Raw genomic sequence first — 18,343 nt, forward strand, 5'->3', positions numbered from 1 at the left:
TGCTATGTTTTGTGTATTTAAAACAGAGTTTAGAACATACTGGCAAGATGCAGTCCTACAATGTCAGTCAAGGCCTTACCACTTCTCTCCAAACATTTTCTAGTGATAGACAGCTCCAAAATGTGTGCATGACTTTTCATCCTTCACACATTTTACATTGCTGACAGTGATGGCCAATTCTTTCATGCAAGGGAAAGCACTTGTTTTGAGGACTCCTGTGGGATTTCCTGCTAAAAACCTTGAGCAACGCCTTGCTGAGCTGAAATGCTCAACACAACTCAAGAGCTCTAGAGGTAATATTTTGGCTTTTGGAATCAGCAGAGGTTGTGGTATAAAGATTTTCTGCCCAAGATCACAATGTACCAGAGCTGACTCAGCAAGAAAATTGTCAGAAAAGGAGATGAAAGGAGTGTGATACTGTGGTGAGTGGCATTACAGACAAATGAGGCATTCCACAATAACCATCCTACTTGGAGGTCTGCTGGTGCAGAAGGAGAAGAGGTGAGCAGAGTGTATCCTGACCATGCTAAACATGAGTTTTCTCTGTGTTGGCATGGAACTAGCGCATCACAATGTCTCAGAGAAACCTCCAGCTTAGTTTTCAAGGTGTTAGTGTGGTGGTAGCAGTAACGTTTCCTGCTGCTGCAGCACGAAGACTTGCACAGACCTTGTTTATTCAGCTTAAGTGTTTCCCTGCTCGCTTGTGATCCATTTTCCTATCTCTCATGCTTCAGAGTTCATGATGAAATTGATCCCACATTTCAGACTCAGAGTATAAACACAGAAACAATTTCAGGAGGCTGTAAGTGCATTTCAATACACACAGAGCACATGGAAACTAGGTAGAAAGTTTACCTGGCAGGGCAGTCACCTGTGTTGCATAACTGGTAAATAATCACTGGCTTCTGCAGCTCTCTGCATAGTGATTCATTCACTTTTTGTTTCTCTGCATTCACGCACTGTAGACTTCTGGAGCGGGTTCCTGAATTCCCACAGCTAGCAGAGCAAGTACTCCACTCAGCATATTCCCATTTGTAATCTAAGAAATGCAATTGAAAGCAGTGTGAGAGAAGCACTATATATTCTGATTGTGTCACATTTTAATCCATTTGGCAGCATATTCTGTAAGCTAGATAGATACTGCATCCTCTGTAGAAAAGCAAATATATCAGCATTGTGAAAAGAGATCACAAGCCAAAGTAGAATTTAGTCCACCTCAGATTTCCCTGAAGTTCATCCCTTATATATGAGCATGAAGTTCTCTAGAAGGCAAATGGGATCAGCATATGTGCACACGAAGGGCAGAACCTGGCTCACAGTAGGAACTGATGAACTTCTTTTAAAACTTTCATAACATTTTTATACAATGAGCATTAAAAAGAGGAAACTGTAAATCAGGCTTCCCTAGGTTTCCTGCTGCTCTACAGGAAGTTTATTCTGAAGAAAACTCATCTGACGCCAGACACTTCACCTAATTTCAGGATTTAAGAGAATCCTGTGCTATATTACAGAAAAGTATTTGATGCATAAATAATTTGCCACTGAGGGCTCTGGCAAGATGAAAAGGGAATTTGTTTTAAAGAGCATTTTATATTAAAAGCCAATCACCTCTAACAATTACTACCTTTATATTTAGTCACAGTTCCACACTTATCCCTTCCCCCATAATTTTTTTTTGTCACTTGGTAAAAGATGAAGTACCGTGCAATGTTGACAGATTTTTATGTGATCACAGGAGGAGTCAGATTTTTCTGTAATAACCAAGAATAATTGATAGCTACCAGCTGTGTCCACATGCTCACTCTTCCAGCACATAATGAATTCTTTAACTTATTGTTTTTCAATGTTTCCTTATTACTTCTGAATTGCTTAAAATAATACAAAAGGGTCTTTTTCAAAGTAGAAATAGTTAAATTTACTGACTGTAACTATGATGGAAAGACTGTATTGTTTGTTTAACTAGGATGATACTGCTCAGAAGTGCCCTCAATATGCCTACTGTGCAAAAACCACCAAAGGAGACTTTGCAGTCTTACAAACACATGAGTATTTCAGTGATGAAACATTTACACAAGCATCAGAGTTAAAGCTCATGACTGAAAAATGGAATCTCCTCCAAACATTGACCAGCCTGACTGCAAAGTATTGGGTAACCGAAAGGCAGTCCAGTTAAAGACTGCAGGTAGATGCTTTAATACTTGGCCAGATCAGTTCAGAAATTCTGGCTTTAATGAGATCTGTGTAAGGAAGAAGGCCGGGATGCATTTTTAAATAAACTTAGGGTATTTTCTGATTCAGTTAATTAATATTTCGATTTACTTCTGATTTAAAAGTAAACATTTTGATCATAGACATATGTCAGCAAAATTTGTAAATGTAACTGACTCTTCAACCCCAGGAACACCAGAACCATTCTGATCCACGTAAGTAATCAACTGGCAGCCCCTGAGAATGCACATACACACAGTACAGGGGATTTACATGAACTGATATTACTGCTTGAGTCCTTTGCACATAAACAGGAAGCCGAATCACATTGATAGGTTAATAGATAAATCACATACAAAAGCTTACAAATTTAACAGATACTTGTTTTTAAACCTGATTTGCATTCCCTGAGTATTGTCTGGTTAAAGACCATTTGTGTTTTTTTGGAACTGTTAAATGGAGTTTGGTGCTTTGCTATCAGATTCTTAACAGGATCAATGTTCCTACCTCTCTTTTTTTTTAAGGTCAAGTATAATGTAATCAATTTCCAAAGCACTTTTAAGCTTGCAGATACAGACTAGTGTCCTGCTGGTGCATATGCAAGATCCTTGTCAAATTCATCTATAAATCCTCAGTGGCACATTTGATAACCTACTAGTTTTGTGCAAGCACTTTACATTAGAGAACATCACAAAAAGTTCTTCAAAACATTTAAATTAAGTACAGTGTGCTGTGGTACTCTGATATGTTTAAGGATGTCTACAGTAAGGTGGCTACTATGTTGTTGTAATGGTGCCAGAATGTAACCATTTTATTACAATTATTTTGATTATAGCTAAGATGTTTCTCAAGGAGACCTCAAATTCGGTTTGGTGGGCTACCATGGCAGCAATTTCTATGACTTGTTGAAGGGGAAGCTGAGGAAACATGTCTGTTTAAGCAGCAAGACATCAAATCAGGCAACATTCTCTCAGCTACACAGGTGAGAAAGGAGAAGCCTTACATGGTACTTCGGTTACACATTAATTCTCATATCCAACTACGAGTATGGACACTGTCTATTGACCTAAATGGGACTATTCACACAGGTGAAGCTACACATGTATAATAAATAAATAACAATACTTTGTGTATAAAAGCAATTTAGGATTCAGGAAAGTCTTTACAAAGTGAAAGAAAACACTTTAGAATTTAAGAATTTGTCATATAATTTTCCACAAACCTTCCTTCTTGACATTTACCCAAACTGACATTGGTTTTACACTAGCTGAAGTCCAACATTGGAATTGTCCAGCAAATTGACCAGAGCTGGTGTTCACCTCTAGGATACGACCCCCAACCAGGGTTCGGTATTCCAAGCTCTTAACTTCCGCAACTGGACTGTCTCTGAAAATCCAGCGAATTGTATTTCTGTAGCTGGGAGGCACTGGGCAACCTAAAAATCAAGAGCATTTTATCAGGATTTTCTAAACACATTGAAATGTTTGTGGTTGTGTACATGACTGTGTGATTCTACACAAAAGATCTTACCAGTCTGAAAAAAAGATAAAATCACTGAAAGTCAAGCTCTGGCTCAAAATCCAGAATGCCCCTTGCTGGGTATCAAGTGTGTAAGGTGACATATAATTACCATAGTTCTTTGTATTTCCCTTCTCAGTAAGTTCTTACAAACTTAAATATGAACAAAGGGGGTGGAGGGAATAAGTATTTAAATGAAACAAAGATATCATCCTAGACTCTACAATATGCAAATAGGTTTGCAATGAAAGAATTTCTGTCTGTTTTGGAAAGGAGTCATAAACACATTAAATGAAATTAGGCACAGGCACAAGAGGGATGGAAAAAACAAAACAGAGGTACTCATTTAGACAGAAAAATAAAGAACAGCTCTAAAGCCCAGCTGAATCCACTCCCACTGTTTTCAAGTAAAGATGAAAGAGAAATTACACCGCTTCAGTCTCATGGTGAGTCACCTAGGCATTGCCTAACGGGTCATCATCTTCAAACAGTCTTTGAAAAGCTGAATCAAAAAAATAACTGTGTGGCTTATCTGGAGATTCCCTCCCTGGTAATAGAAAGCTGAGATATAATTGGGAAATCCAGAAGGCCACCAAACCTGGACTCTTGGGAATTACACTCACTTCTGTGTGGGGACCCCTCTATTATAACAAAACCACAGAACAGTAGGGTTTGGAAGGGATCTTTGGAGATTGTTTAGTTCAACCCCCACCTAACACAGATACACCTAGAACAGGCTGCACAAAAGCACACCTAGGTGGGTTTTGAAAGTCTCCAGAGAAGGTGACTCCACAACCTCTCTGGGCAGCCTGCTCCAGTAAATAATACAATTTAAATGTCAAAACAGAACAAACATACCTATTCTTAATGGATCCCCGGGTACCACACTGACGTTTGTACCAATTCCAGACGCCATTAGGACACGTTTCCTTCTGCTTCCTTTTGATAACAAAGTGTTGTTCTCTGTAAACCTTTGTTCTGTAACACAATGTGTAAAAGATCCCTTCTTAGCAACAATTAAACCACTATGCTAAAAAAACCACAACTATCAAAATATCCAACATGTTAATTATGAAGCAGCAGGATAATAGTGCTTTGGAATTCTTTAAGTTCAACTTCATTTATAGAATCATCGAATTGTCAGGGCTGGAAGGGACCTCAAGGATCATCTAGTTCCAACCCCCCTGCCATGGGCAGGGACACATCACACTAGATCATGTTGTTCAGAGCCCCATCCAGCTTCACCTTAAAAACTTCCAGGGATGGGGCTTCTACTACCTCCCTGGGCAACCTGTTCCAGTGTCTCACCACCCTCATGCTGAAGAACTTCTTCCTAACATCCAATCTGAATCTACCCACTTCTCGTTTTGCTGCATTCCCCCTAGTCTAGCACTACCTATCATCCTAAAAAGCCCCTCACCAACTTTCCTGTAAGCTTCCTTAAGATACTGGAAGGCCACAATAAGGTCTCCTCAGAGTCTTGAATATGTAAAACAGGGAAATGCAGAAGTTGTTTGTAATGCTTAAGAAAGTTTCTACATTAAATCTATTAAATTTATTAGAAAAGTAAGCCTGTAACATTCATACAAGACATACGATGCATTTCCTGTTGCTCAAGACTAAATTCATTAATGCATTACCAGTTATGCACATACAGAAATTCCAAGAATAAGGCTAATTCCTCTGTTCCATTAGGATGAATTATGACAAAGTGCTGCAGCAGAAAAAAAGAAATAAACTAAAATTTCATTATGCATACAGATGGCACAATATATGCAGGATCCTATGCCCATCACTTAGAGCAACTCCTCCTTTTTATCATGTATCAGACAACACAACTGCCACAAATGTGGGCATTCTGTCAGTAACGCACAGTCCTTGCCACTTAGCACTGCTGTTTTAATGAAAGTGCATAGTATCTTTGATTCTCCTTCCCGAACAGTTCAAATCTTTTGTTATAGTCTAACTTCCCCCTGATCATTTTACACTGGTAAAATGTTTTTCCTCAGCGTGCAAAGCCTTCTGCTTGTCTGTGTGAACAAGTAACAAAAACCCAAACACCACCAAAGCCCCAACCAACAACAAAAACCACAAGAAACCTCCCCCCCTACACCCAACCCAAACAAATAAATGAAAACCAAATAAGACCGCAAAATTAAATGAAAGCCTTCACTTTCATTTCACTGCACTTCCTCACAGATTTTCTGACTACCTCACCTCTGCCCCATTTGTCAGACAAAAGCACTGGAACAAACAGCATATGACAGTGCATTTAGTTTTCCAGTGTGTCTGCTGGTTTAAGGGCTGGTATTTGCTGCCTGGAAGAAGGAAGATGGAACAATTTCTGAAGAAGTCACAAGTCAAACCATCTGTACCTAGATCCACTATTACAGGAAACAGAATACAGAACAGATTCCAGGGAGTCAGATGCAATAAAAAATACCAAGTTCATAATGAAGTGTTAAATATCCCCCCAACCACTTTATTGCTTAAACTTCATAATCGAAGAGGCTCAGTGTTGTTATCAGTAAGGATTTCTCATTTAGCACTTACCAGTTAAGTGAAGAACAGATGCAGCTTCAGCTTTTCCAAGAGCATTAGTTGCTCTGCAAGTGTATGTTCCTGCATCATCATAGGAAACATTCCTCAGAAATAGAGAGCCATTCAAAACCATGAAAGAATTCATTTGTAGAATGTCCTTCTTCTTAAACCATGTTACATTTGGTTGAGGAACACCTTTAAAATGCAAATAATTAAAACATTTATTGTGAGAGAGAACGCACAGGGTTTGTATTGGTAACTGTTGCCATAACAGTTTGTCAATTCAGGGATAGTGTAAGCTAAAGCAATGACACTGCAGCAAAACTCAGTTGTGAGCCTTATTAATAATTCAGCAGCCCACTAAGATTGAAAGCTAAGTACTGTAAGGCAGGCTCACAGAATAGCTTTACAAATCGCTGCCAGTCCTGCAAAAGCAATGTGCTCATGTGTCTTGCTACTGAAAGAGGTGAGACCATCAACCCCAGTCAGGGCCAAGCAAAAGCATCTTTTCTTTTATCTGCATCCCAGGATATATAAAGGAAGGAATACTTAATTTCTAATGAAAAAGGGTGGAAAAACACCTGAGAAAAATACTTCTCTTCAGGAAAAAAAGGATATCTATTTCAATTAGATTAGAAAACACACATAGCCAACTTCTGGCATAAAAGCTCCTGAAAACTTTTCCAAGTTGCAGATGCCTTAGACACAACTTGTAACAATGTAGTGTGAAAGAAAAGGAACAGACCAACCGATTAACAACCAAACGGGGGCTCAGCTGCTCAGCAAACTCATTTACCATGTTAAAAAAAGCCAAAGGTCTATCAGCATTCCTATTACAATGCTTTGACACCAAGAAACTCAGCAACTGCAGACAACTTGTCATTCTACATTTCAACCAGGGAATGACTTTGGACTTTTTTTTCTTTTAATTAGATGACTTCTGTCCTGGCACAGTACTGCCTCTGTGGGAGGAATTCTACTGTTTTATGTTCCTCAAACACTTGCCTTGGAAAAGATACTTTGCATGTTGGCAAGCCAGACATTTCATTGTTTGTGCTCTGGTTGAGCTGCCGCTGCAGCAGAAGTGCTCTTTCAAAGCTCCAAGGTGCTAGATAAATCACTGCCTAAGTTTTGACATATGTGGCACAGTAACTAGCTGCAGAAGTGCACAAAGGTGCAAAGCACAAGGTAAGTCAGAACTGTTAAACTGTCTTTCACCTGGGCTCTTTTTTTTCCACTAAATATATTGATTAGTGCTCACTGATGACTACCAAAACAGGTTCTGCTTTAGAACGTCCCCCTGAATTTGGAAGTTTCAGCCATGTTGAATGCTAATTCAATCTCCTCTCTTCACAGATCATTGTGCAGTATTACTTTACATGTGATGTCTTCATGATGTGGAATAGTCTTTAGGAACAACTTTAACATTTCAATCATTGGCTTAGCACTTCCAATGCACACCTCAAGTTTTTCCTTTACTGTAATAGGAACCAGACATACTTTTTGGAACCTGCTACTTCACTGAAGGGAAAATCTCCCACCACCACTTTGTGTAGAAGGACAGAGGAGAGAAACACTCTTCTGCATAATCACAGATTTTATCCTAGACAATTTAGCAGCTGTTCAGTGCTTTTAAACTCCCGAGATTGTGTTTTACTGAGTAAAACTGTATAAAACAAAGTACAGATCTGCAGAGTACACTAGGGTCCAAAAATCAGGCTGTTTTTCAAGTTTCCAGAAGAAGCTTTATGCCACTTCAAGAAATCCTTTTGGAATTAGGAAGAGGTCTTGTTTTAAGGGTATTTTTTCCATTTTACCCCAGCTTTCTGGCTAAAGTGTATCATTCTCAGACATATTTTTCCTTTACAGTGTACTTTCCATGGCCATTCAGGCATATATATTTAATATACAGATGGGCTGGGGGCGTGGGGAGGGGTGCGGTGAGGATTCTGAGCTGTTCTAATCTAAAGGCCTAGAAGTTTGCCGTCAGAATACCCTCAATGGCACCAAAATCCTGAAGATCAAAGACAAAAGTAAGCCAGAAGCAGTGCAGTTGAGATGAAACTGAAGCAAAAAAATTCAAATTCCACAAAACATAAAAAGATTCAAATTCAAGCTTTTTACCTGAGCCTGTATCAAACTTCAGCCCAATGCTGCCCCATAATACAGTCCTCTGCTCACAACACAGCATTCACAGAACAGCTGGAAGGGACCTCAAAAGATCATCTAGTCTAACCCCACTCCCCTTGCCAAAGCAGGATCACCTAGAGCAGGTCACACAGGAACTCATCCAGGAGGGTTCTGAATATCTCCACAGTAGACTCCACAACCTCTCTGGGCAGCCTGCTCCAGGGTTCCAGCACCCTCAAAGTGAAAAAGTTTTCCCTTCTGTTCCCATGGTACCTCCTCTGCTCCTGTGTTCTTCCAAACCCACGCCTCATTCAGAGATATACCTCTAAATGAGGTACAAACTTCTGCAGAAATGGTTTGCCTCTCATTTTAAGTTCAAAATTGGGTATCTGCCTCACATCTTAAACTCAATTTAAGTTACAGCAAATGATTCCTCTTTCTCCAAAGAGCTGCATACATTTCTCTCTAAGGAAAACAAGCAAGTCAAACCCACCCCACACTCCCAAATAAATCAGACCATTCTTCAAGTGAATAATGTGGATACACAAACATAAATTCTACGTCTAAGGAGCAGCAGTGTGAACAGAGCCCTACATGGCAGTCCAGCAGCGAGGTAACTGAAATGCACAATGAACCCACCCCAGCAATCTTAGGAGTGCTGTCACTTTCAGATAAATTGGTGGGGGGTGTGGTAAAAACCCATTAAAAACTACCAGTTAAACACTTCATAGAACAAGCAACATTATTGTGTTCCATGTGATTATCACACGCTGCCATTTTGAGTTCATGTCACGCTAGGGTGCATCCATAAAAGTGAGATTCTTTAAGCTGAAAATAATAATGGGGGAAATAACACTTCTAAATTGTATTTTACCCAAACTACTGAGAAGTAAGATTTTTATCTGAGAGTTAATAATTTCTATGTGACCTGTATGCTGAGTCCTTTTGAACTGGCCTCTTTACAACCATTTTGAGAACCCTTCACATTTTTGCACTTCATGGTGTGGTTTGGGTTCCCCCTCCCCCAAACTTTGTATTATGTTGAAACCTATTCACTATCTGAGAGTAAACCTGGGAGACAATGGAGCATCTGTTTAAGAACAACTGGTATTTGCGACCAAACTTTTTCTGTGCCCTGCTTCATGGGCTTTTGGGTAGGCTGTCATTAAGTATATCAAGACAGATCTTGCTAAGGTAAAAAGGAAGATACTTTTCAGAGGAGTTCAGAGACCTATTACAAGCTGGAGTATAGCATGAAGAAAGGAGAGATGGTTAGGACTATGAACATACTGCTGTCAGGACACAGATATATGCTAGAAATCAGGGGCCTATAACCCTGCCTTTTAGGAGAACCCAAAACCAGTAAGCACAAATGAGATACAGAGCTTTTGGAGTTGTGCATCTGGAGACATGCAATAGAGAATCCAGCTAGAAAAAAAGATTCATTGTATGGTACTCTTCCACCTGCTGATAGACAGCCTATAAATGAATTAAAGAAATAAAGCAGGAGAAAAAGACGTAACTTTTAGTCCACCTCCTTTGCATTCTTCAGCAAAGCAGTCTCTACTTTCCAAGCCCTTCTACACAGCTTCAGTTTATCTGCATGTTCCTGTTGTCAGTGCAAAATCCATTTCTGCCATAACTCTCAGGAGAGACCCTGAGTTCTTGTGTATACTGTCATTCCAGGAATTCAAATCAGAAGAAACTATTACTGCTGGAGGATACTAAAAACCTTGGTTTAGGTGTGCATTTAATAGTGCCTGTGCTTAATACTCCTTGCCACAAAAGCTCTTCTCATAACACAGCACATAGCATAAACCCATCATCCAGTCACTACTTATATGTTCCAGGTGAAAAAGCTTCTGCCATGCAGATTTTTGAGGCTTTTCCTTTAAAAACTACCCTCCATATTTACTGCTCCTGAGATAAGACTTTATTTCCCTGTTGGTATGCAGCGCTGCACAGTGAGTTAAGTCTGTTCTATCAGCTCTTGTGAGAGAGCAAAGTATCCAATTCCCACATTCCTCCTGTGACAAGGCTCTTGCAGCAGCACTGTGAAAAGGACTGATTTTCCTACACAAAACCTGTAGCATGGAGTTCAAACATACAATCAAAACTCAAGAAAGGCTCTTTATTTCTAGGCAAACAGTTAAGGCCTAAAACTTATGCTTTACTCTTCACTGTTATCCAAGTAGAAAATAAAATAAGCAAAAATAAGATAAACACAAGGTGTTGGCTTCTGTTTTTTTTTTTTCCCTTAAAGGCACTGACATTATACTTAAGCATCAATTATAATTATATATCCTGGAAGATTTTTCCTGTGCACAAGGTTGAATTTCACTACAGATGCCTTTCCTTTCACCTTACTGTCAATTTTAATACATCTGCATAGGCTTCTTCTATAGAATAGCTGCCTTTCTGTATCAATCAGAACATGCCAAGCCTTTCTGGGAATCATCTCCTAGACTTTCTCTTACAAAAAAAAGATAAATTTTCCAGTTTGTAATCCTGAAAGGAAGTATTTCCCTATCTACATCCAAGAAAATAGTACTTTCAAGCTGAAGAATTCCTGGTTTGATGTTCAGCCAGTACAAAAAGGGGAAGAAGTAAGAGATGGCCTGTAGCCACCTTTGTTTCCTTCATACCTCTCTTCCATGCAGATGCAGCTGAGGATGAGCCCAAAGGTATTGACTCGCCCAAACTGCCAAAGATTCAGAATCCCTGAGTGCAATTTGAATCCCAATGATTCAAATGGGAGATCCATCACTGACATCAGCTAGTAGCAGAATCAAACAATCACATCCGATGGCTCCAAGTCAGGAAAGCACTTAAGCATAGGATTCCCTATTAGGCAAGGCAATTAAACACATGCTTAAAATTAAGGATGGTTGCAATTGTCCTGAATGAACAAAGATGTATTCCTGAGCTCAGGCTGCCTTAGTCTCAGCAAAACCTTAAAAATCAGAATCTTACTTTTGCAATGGATCTAAATCCTCTGATGTTAAAAGTCTCTGCTTTAGACCTAAGTGGCTATAAAACTTTAAAAATGAGTTCAATCTCTTTTTCTGACCTCAAACACAGGTTATTTTCCACTAACACTGGAGCAGCTCTAAAATACTCAATGTTCCATGAAAAAAGTCATTTTCCACCATGAGTGGCCCTTGGACAGCAAGTGTTATGGAAAAAACCTCCAGCTCTGGATAGGACTGCAAAACACGTGTTTAAAAAAAGAAAGAACCAAAAAAAAAAAAAGGAATCCACGCTATAGGGTGCCCTAAAAATATTCAGTGTTCAAAACCAAATTTCCTCCAACCCTAAAAGCTCTATGAAATATTGCACATCATAAAAGTCTTGGCCTGCTAACTAGTTGCTCTAAAACTTTGGATACGTCTTCAGAATTTTTTCCCCCAGATATGTAGAATCTCATAAAGTATTCTGTATTTCCCATTCAAGAGCAAGACAGAACTGTGCTGGCACAAATCACATTTTGCTGCACTTTGCTAAAAGTTTTCCTAACTTTAGAGGTTAAATTCGCATCACCTTTCAAAGGAAGTGATTCTGGGCCAGTGATATACACACAATCTCATCTGATTATTAATTTTACACTCACTAGCACCTACAGTGGAATTAGCACAACTTACAATGACATTTCTTTGATACATCTTTGTATCTTCTCCACCAGAAGTCACAAACTGCCTTTATTCTAACCTGGCTTGAGGCATCAAACTTCCAGCAAAACATAAAAAGCCTAGACCATGCTGCTACAGAAATTATCTGCGTCAATCTTGCCAACTTCACCTGGAGTAACAGTCTTGGGGAGAGCTGGAGTGAGATGTTTTGGCACTTGGTCTGATCCTCCAATCTGCTCTCTGATGCTGCTTTGTTCTCTTGTGGTGTTTCAAAGCTATTACCTCTGCCTCTTCCCTACCAGACACACATCAATCCCTCTTCTTAGGTGGCAGGAGTATCTGGCAGGATTTAAATATACTTACTGACATGTGGTGACCTTAGAGGGGCTCCTGAAGCAAGACCCCTTCCCATCCCATTCTTGCTACAGCTGTTGCGTCCTGTTTAATTCTCTGGCTTTCAGCTAAAAGAGAACTTGATCTTTTTTCCAGCTGCAGAAGTTTAAGGCTAAAACATTATTTGTGAGATGCTCCTGCAACTCTTAGCAGAGATTTTTGGATCTGCTTAGTCTTTGTAAATGTTGATCCTTCAAAGCTTTAGTCAAATAACCGGTCACATTCTGCAGAAGTTTAAGGCTAAGACATTATTTGTGAGATGCTCCTGCAATTCTCAGCAGAGATTTTTGGATCTGCTTAGTCTTTGTAAATGTTGATTCTTCAAAGCTTTAGTCAAATAACCAGTCACATTCTTTTTCAGAACTTTTTATAAAAGTGCTTAACATCACAAATCCCAGAACAGAACCTTGGGGCACCCTACTTGTAACCTATCTCCATGATAAATTTGGGCACTTGATCCTTCCAGTCATTTAACCAATGGGCTAATCTCTTATTTTCACTAGGAGAATTTGTGAAGAGTTTCCCTAGAGAACTTCTTGACACCTTTTTGCATGTGGAAGTAGCAAGTATCCAGGGAATGCCCAGAGCCTTCCTGAACCTTCAACAGAATTTAAACCAGAATTTTAAAATCTTGCCTTCCTCTAAAATAATTCACCTGGACTCTTCACTAATCAGGAATTTGAAGGAAACCTTTGCTCCAATAAGGAAAGCTGTGACAGAACAGGGGAAAGCACACACCAAAAAAAAGCAATGCTGTGAAACATTCCACTTTATGTAACAGACACATCTTTCAGTTTAGAGCTATCTAAAGGGATTCAATTTTCAGGTTTCCAGACTGTTGCAAGACACAAAGCAAAGCATAATTAACTTTTTGATGTACATCTATCAGTACTTCACAAGTGCCTGATCCAACCAAAATTGCTAACGCAGATGCACTTGAAGAAGCATAACAGCAAAAGACTTTCCTTTTATTGTGCTAATCATAGTGTCATTCCTTCCTCATAAAATAAATCTGTACTCATCCCTTTAAACATTTTAAATCCATTATTAATACCTTCTAGAAGAACACACAAAAAACTTAAATTGTGAGCCAGAATCCTATGTGTTAAAGTACTTTAAGCAGTTAAAGCTTAAGGGTTAAGCATACAAGACAAAGAATAGCATCAAAATTACATTTGGAATAGTGTGGGCAAATCGAGGAACAGATGGAAAAATCAAATTCTTGATTTATCTGGACCTGTTTCAAGTTCCAGCAAGTGGCTGGTCCATCTTTGTGAAATGTATGTGCAATAAGATCACCCTGATTCGATAGTTTTTTGTGTATTTCTCTCATGTTTTTTAACCAACACGCTATTTTTAGAGAGCCAAAACAGATTCATATGAATGCAGAATTTGGATGAAACTGGAGCTGCCAAGAGATTCCTGAGGCGTATGTCTGTACCTCAATCCAGTGTATTTCCCTTCTACTTTCTCACCAGCAGGTGGCAGACAATGCACATTTTATACATACCCTCCCCCCCGTATTTTACTTGAACTTAGAACTTTCGAGGTTTCACAATAAATGGAGTCTGACAGTTTTAGTTTATTTAAGTAATAATCACGAGATGATATTTTCTGAAAGTACAATAAATGTTATCCAAGAGCAATTTGGAACAATCACTATTGATATTTATACCATGTGTGTTGATAGAAAAGCTCTTGGCTGTAAGAATGGAATATGAATCTATCCAGAATGTTATGAATATCCTCTAGCACATGCTCATGTGGGAGCTAGGAAAGTGAGTTTATTATAATTAGTGGAAAAATAGATTTGTTAAATATTAAAAGGGAAATTGATACTATTAGCTTCAGCAATCTAGCTAGCTTTTAAAATCTGTCCTTTGATGTTCTTCTGTGCTCTTCAGCATTTCAAAGGTTTTTTTTCACTCTGAATGTGATCTAAAAAAAAAAAAAATCTTTCTTGCACACTCTAAAAACCCATGAAGATCCAAATCAGTAAGAGTGAGAAAAGAAAAAAGAATGTAGTCATCTGGCTAATCCTGCATGTAATATTAAATTTCACATCTTTTCCATTAAAACCATCAGACAAGAGCTGTCCTGCGTAGCACGCCCTAATGAACCCAGAGCCCCTTAAATGGAATATACTTAGCTCTCTTCAGGCTTTGAATAATTAAAGGGTTATTGAACAGCCATTAGCCAGCCAGTAGAGGAAGCTGGGAAGTGCATCTTCCTCTGATAAGATCACCTCCTCTCTACCTGTCATTGCTGTCATTGTCAGATTGTTGGGTAGGCTGCTCCAAATCAGCTTAAGTTCTGCACTATGGCACACTATTCTCTCCCAAATTAATCATCTTTGCATATGTGCAACATTTTTAGATGTGTTTCAGGAAGAAATTCCTGGACAGACCTTACACTGCTAGACACAAAATGAAGAACTCAATATGTAGATTTACTCACAGGAAAAACTACGATTTGAACAACTACAAAGAAGTATTGTTAAGTTATTCAGCCTACAGAAAAAAACCCCAAACCCTCAGAAATGATTGCAGCCAAGAAATTTTAAAGTAATTTAAGAATTCTGCTATCAGCATGGCATTAGTACTCTTCACACACAGACAGACACCTTATTCATTAGATGGTTCTTCTTTTGGAGAACTATTTTGTAGGCTAGCAAGAGTCCAAAAAATCAGACATATCTGTTTGATTCTGATGAGAAATCTGTGTAGAAAGATCTTGAATAAGTATGGAGCAGAAGACAAAGAGCACACAAAATCTTATCTAGTAATACTTCACTCAGGGCAGGCAAAGAAGTCCTCCATAAGGAAAATAAGTCCTTTCTGAGCATTGAGGGGGAAATGCAGTGAGGAAAAGGCGCACCAAATCTAGCCAAGGTCTCTGTGACACTAGAAGAAGCGCACTCTCTTGTAAATAATTTTACAGTTCATTCTAAGAGATCCTCAGCTGAGAGTCACCTTCCATCACTGTCCAATGGCACTTTCTTTAGGTATTCATTGTAAGGCTTTGCAGTGAGCTATTACTCCAAGAAGGTAAGAGATTATTATTGTATGTCAAGGTGGTGCAAAGTGACATGGTTTAGCACCAGAATCAGTAGAGTTAGATAATGGCTGGACTCAATGATCCTAAAGGTCTTTTCCAACCAAAACGATTCTACGACTCTATGTCTGATGAGGAGAAAAGGGATCTTGCAGACACAGAGCCTGTTTGTAGGAACAGACTTTTAGAGTGCATAGAATCATTAGGGTTTTTCCTGATTCAAACTCTTGCTTGTCCGGTAAACTCACATGACGCTTTCTCAGCATTCACAACAAAATTCTCACCCTACTACACTATTAAGCGATTAAGTTCAATCTTCTAAAGTCAGTTAATTAATTAAGGAAAGGAGACCAGAAAAACTCTGCTTACATCATTAGAGAAGTTTTTCTGATTCTAGGCTCAGTGGCATTTTAAGACACACAAGCTCTGTTTTATTCACAAACAGTAACACTTACACCCTTGGCAATGACAGGAAATAAAGCAATTAGATAAATCACTTTTTAAGTCAACACTGGTGTCTTAGCTTAACTAACATTTGGCTCACAGGCATGCACAGTTCTAAAGCATTTGGAAATGTGCAGTCCCATGTGAAAATATTAATTTGTATTTAAATGGCTAACTGCTTACCCACCCTAAAAATATTAACAGTGTGACATTAACTCTCTGCTGAATTGGAGATGTAGGTCAGTTATAGATAGAGTTGCCAAACTATAGTTGGAAAATATTACTTCATCAAAGAATCAGCCTTGGTACAACAGTGAATAGCAGAGCCACATGTCCTAATGTATGTCAGCCTGGCGCCACTATTGTATGCAGAACTATTTGCATATCTGTATTTCTATCACTGCTCTGGTTTGCTATCAACATGCCTTCTGATAGGCACTGCCCCAGCCATGCTGCCTTCTCTCAAGTCTCTCTTTGCACTCAGTTGCAATGTTCACTGTTGTTAGCACCTTGATACATCTTTGACAAAGCACAAAAGGCTGACCTTAGCTTATGAACACTGCCACTGCAAATTAAATCTTACCATTTAAATGTAACAGGTAGAAATGATGCGATTGAAAAGAAACTATCAACCTTCACAACAAAGGACAAGAGAACAAAATGAAGCAATGAACTGCTTAATACTTGTAGCTTCTAATTAACATTAATGCTGCTCCACAGATGTTGAGCTAGAAAATACCTATATTCTCTCATGGCTCAGCACTTTTCTTTGTTTCCTTATTGCAGCTGCAGACTGATGGCTCTAAAAGGTAAGTTTACCTCACTATCAGGCTTAAAGTTCTATTAAGCTATGGCTGGAGATTTCATTTTCAGTTTTAACAAGAGTCTAGACATATGTACATCTCAAACAGGGATAAGGAAAGTTTTCTGATGAGCAAGTCAGCTGGCCATGCTTGCTATTGCAGCAAGACAGTAATTCATTCTGGTGGGTTTTAAGCTCTGCAGTGGAGCCATAGAGTACTTCATGGATGGAAGAGCACCTTTGAAAGAAGGCCTGTTTGAACATTTAACATTAAAGTGACAGAAAGAAAAGAAATAGAACTGATCTGGGTTACATGCCTAATAAAAAATACTAATTTTCTGTATTCACTGGTAATTTCTTTCAAGATGTAAAGTAAACTTCTGAATCCAACAATTACAAGGAACTTCAATGCAGTTCTTGCTTACCTTTAACTGGACATTCGACAGTAATATTTGCTCCAATTCTTGCCATGATTGTACCTCCAACAACTGCTGAAAGACTGCTGGCTTCCAGGTTTGTAGTGTTTGACACAGAGGACAAGATGACAGGAACCTCTTTGAAATTAAAGGGATAGTAAATTTTAAAAGCTGTATGTGACTTTAAAATGTAGATTCTGTAGATAAATTCATCGTGTTTGGAGCAGAATTTGGTTTGCAAAGCAGCAGCCAGGAAACACAGGTAGGATAGATACAAGCAGACTGAGTTCACGCCTGCTGTGGTTTTAGAGCAACATCTTATTCTGACTTATTAAATCAGGCAGAGTTTCATGGATTGCCAACAAGAGACAGTATTTCACACTGGAGTTGGGGGAATGAGTGCTTGTACAAAAAAGAGTAAACTACATGATCCATTTTGTGGATGCTACAGTCTTACCTGCACGCAATAACAATGATGTTTCCATATCAAATCCAAAGTCATTAACAACCAGGCATCCATATGTACCAAGTTCCCTTTGAGTGGGATTCTGAATCTGCAATTTTCCAATGGTGTCCAGGATTACCCTGCAGAATATTCAGGGAAACACAAGGGTTACTACCCTGGGACAAATCCAGCTGAATCTTCTTCCAGGAGTTACAGATACAGCTACACAATTCCTTTTTAGGAGTTTAGGAGTGCATGCAGTTAACAGTCCTTCCTCTTTGGTGACAAAAGAGGAGCATAAAGGGATACATGCATGGAAGATTCTTCACATATCTTTCTTCTACAGAACTGTGTCCTTGCTGCAGCCCTTTGGAGGACAGCGAGTTTGCTACTACAAACCAGAATCCCTTGGGAACAACAGCATGAATAAATCAGTCTACCACAATTAAAAGTATTAGGCTTGGCAAGAAATCCATCTCTCAAGAGCAGGCTTGCTTTTCAGCAGGACTGGGGAATTCACAAAAGAATGCTCCAATCTGACTTCTGAATTGCTGTAGGTTTTGGGGGTTATTTCATGTTATCAACATTAAAGCTAAAGTTTTCACCAAAACCCCACAGGTGTCTTGAATACTTTGCCTTCCATTTGAGAGGCAAGATAGGACAAAAAGAGTACCACAGGCTGGGGAAAAGGTTGCAGATAGCTGACTGGGGTTTTCCCCCTTGCCTTTCTCAGCAGTAAGTTACGTGAGTTATGTCATACTCG

At 39.0% G+C, this 18,343-nt stretch overlaps 1 protein-coding gene across 5 annotated transcripts in view; it reads right to left on the reverse strand.

The window, feature by feature from the left end:
* The window catches only part of ADAMTSL3 (ADAMTS like 3), a 183,851-nt gene that overhangs the window by 6,620 nt on the left and 158,888 nt on the right, over nt 1–18,343 (reverse strand). For all 5 annotated transcript variants that reach the window (XM_068143673.1, XM_068143674.1, XM_068143670.1 and 2 more), the window contains 6 exons: nt 17,593–17,720; nt 17,145–17,273; nt 6,280–6,462; nt 4,585–4,704; nt 3,431–3,643; nt 856–1,039 (listed from right to left, as the gene is read on the reverse strand). In XM_068143673.1, the coding sequence (XP_067999774.1) occupies nt 856–1,039; nt 3,431–3,643; nt 4,585–4,704; nt 6,280–6,462; nt 17,145–17,273; nt 17,593–17,720 (957 nt within the window). The remainder of the gene's footprint in view (nt 1–855; nt 1,040–3,430; nt 3,644–4,584; nt 4,705–6,279; nt 6,463–17,144; nt 17,274–17,592; nt 17,721–18,343) is intronic.

Source organism: Melanerpes formicivorus, unplaced genomic scaffold (genome assembly GCF_026170545.1).
Source record: "Melanerpes formicivorus ecotype bairdi unplaced genomic scaffold, bMelFor1.0.p_v2 SCAF_10, whole genome shotgun sequence".
NCBI classification, from domain to species: domain Eukaryota; kingdom Metazoa; phylum Chordata; class Aves; order Piciformes; family Picidae; genus Melanerpes; species Melanerpes formicivorus.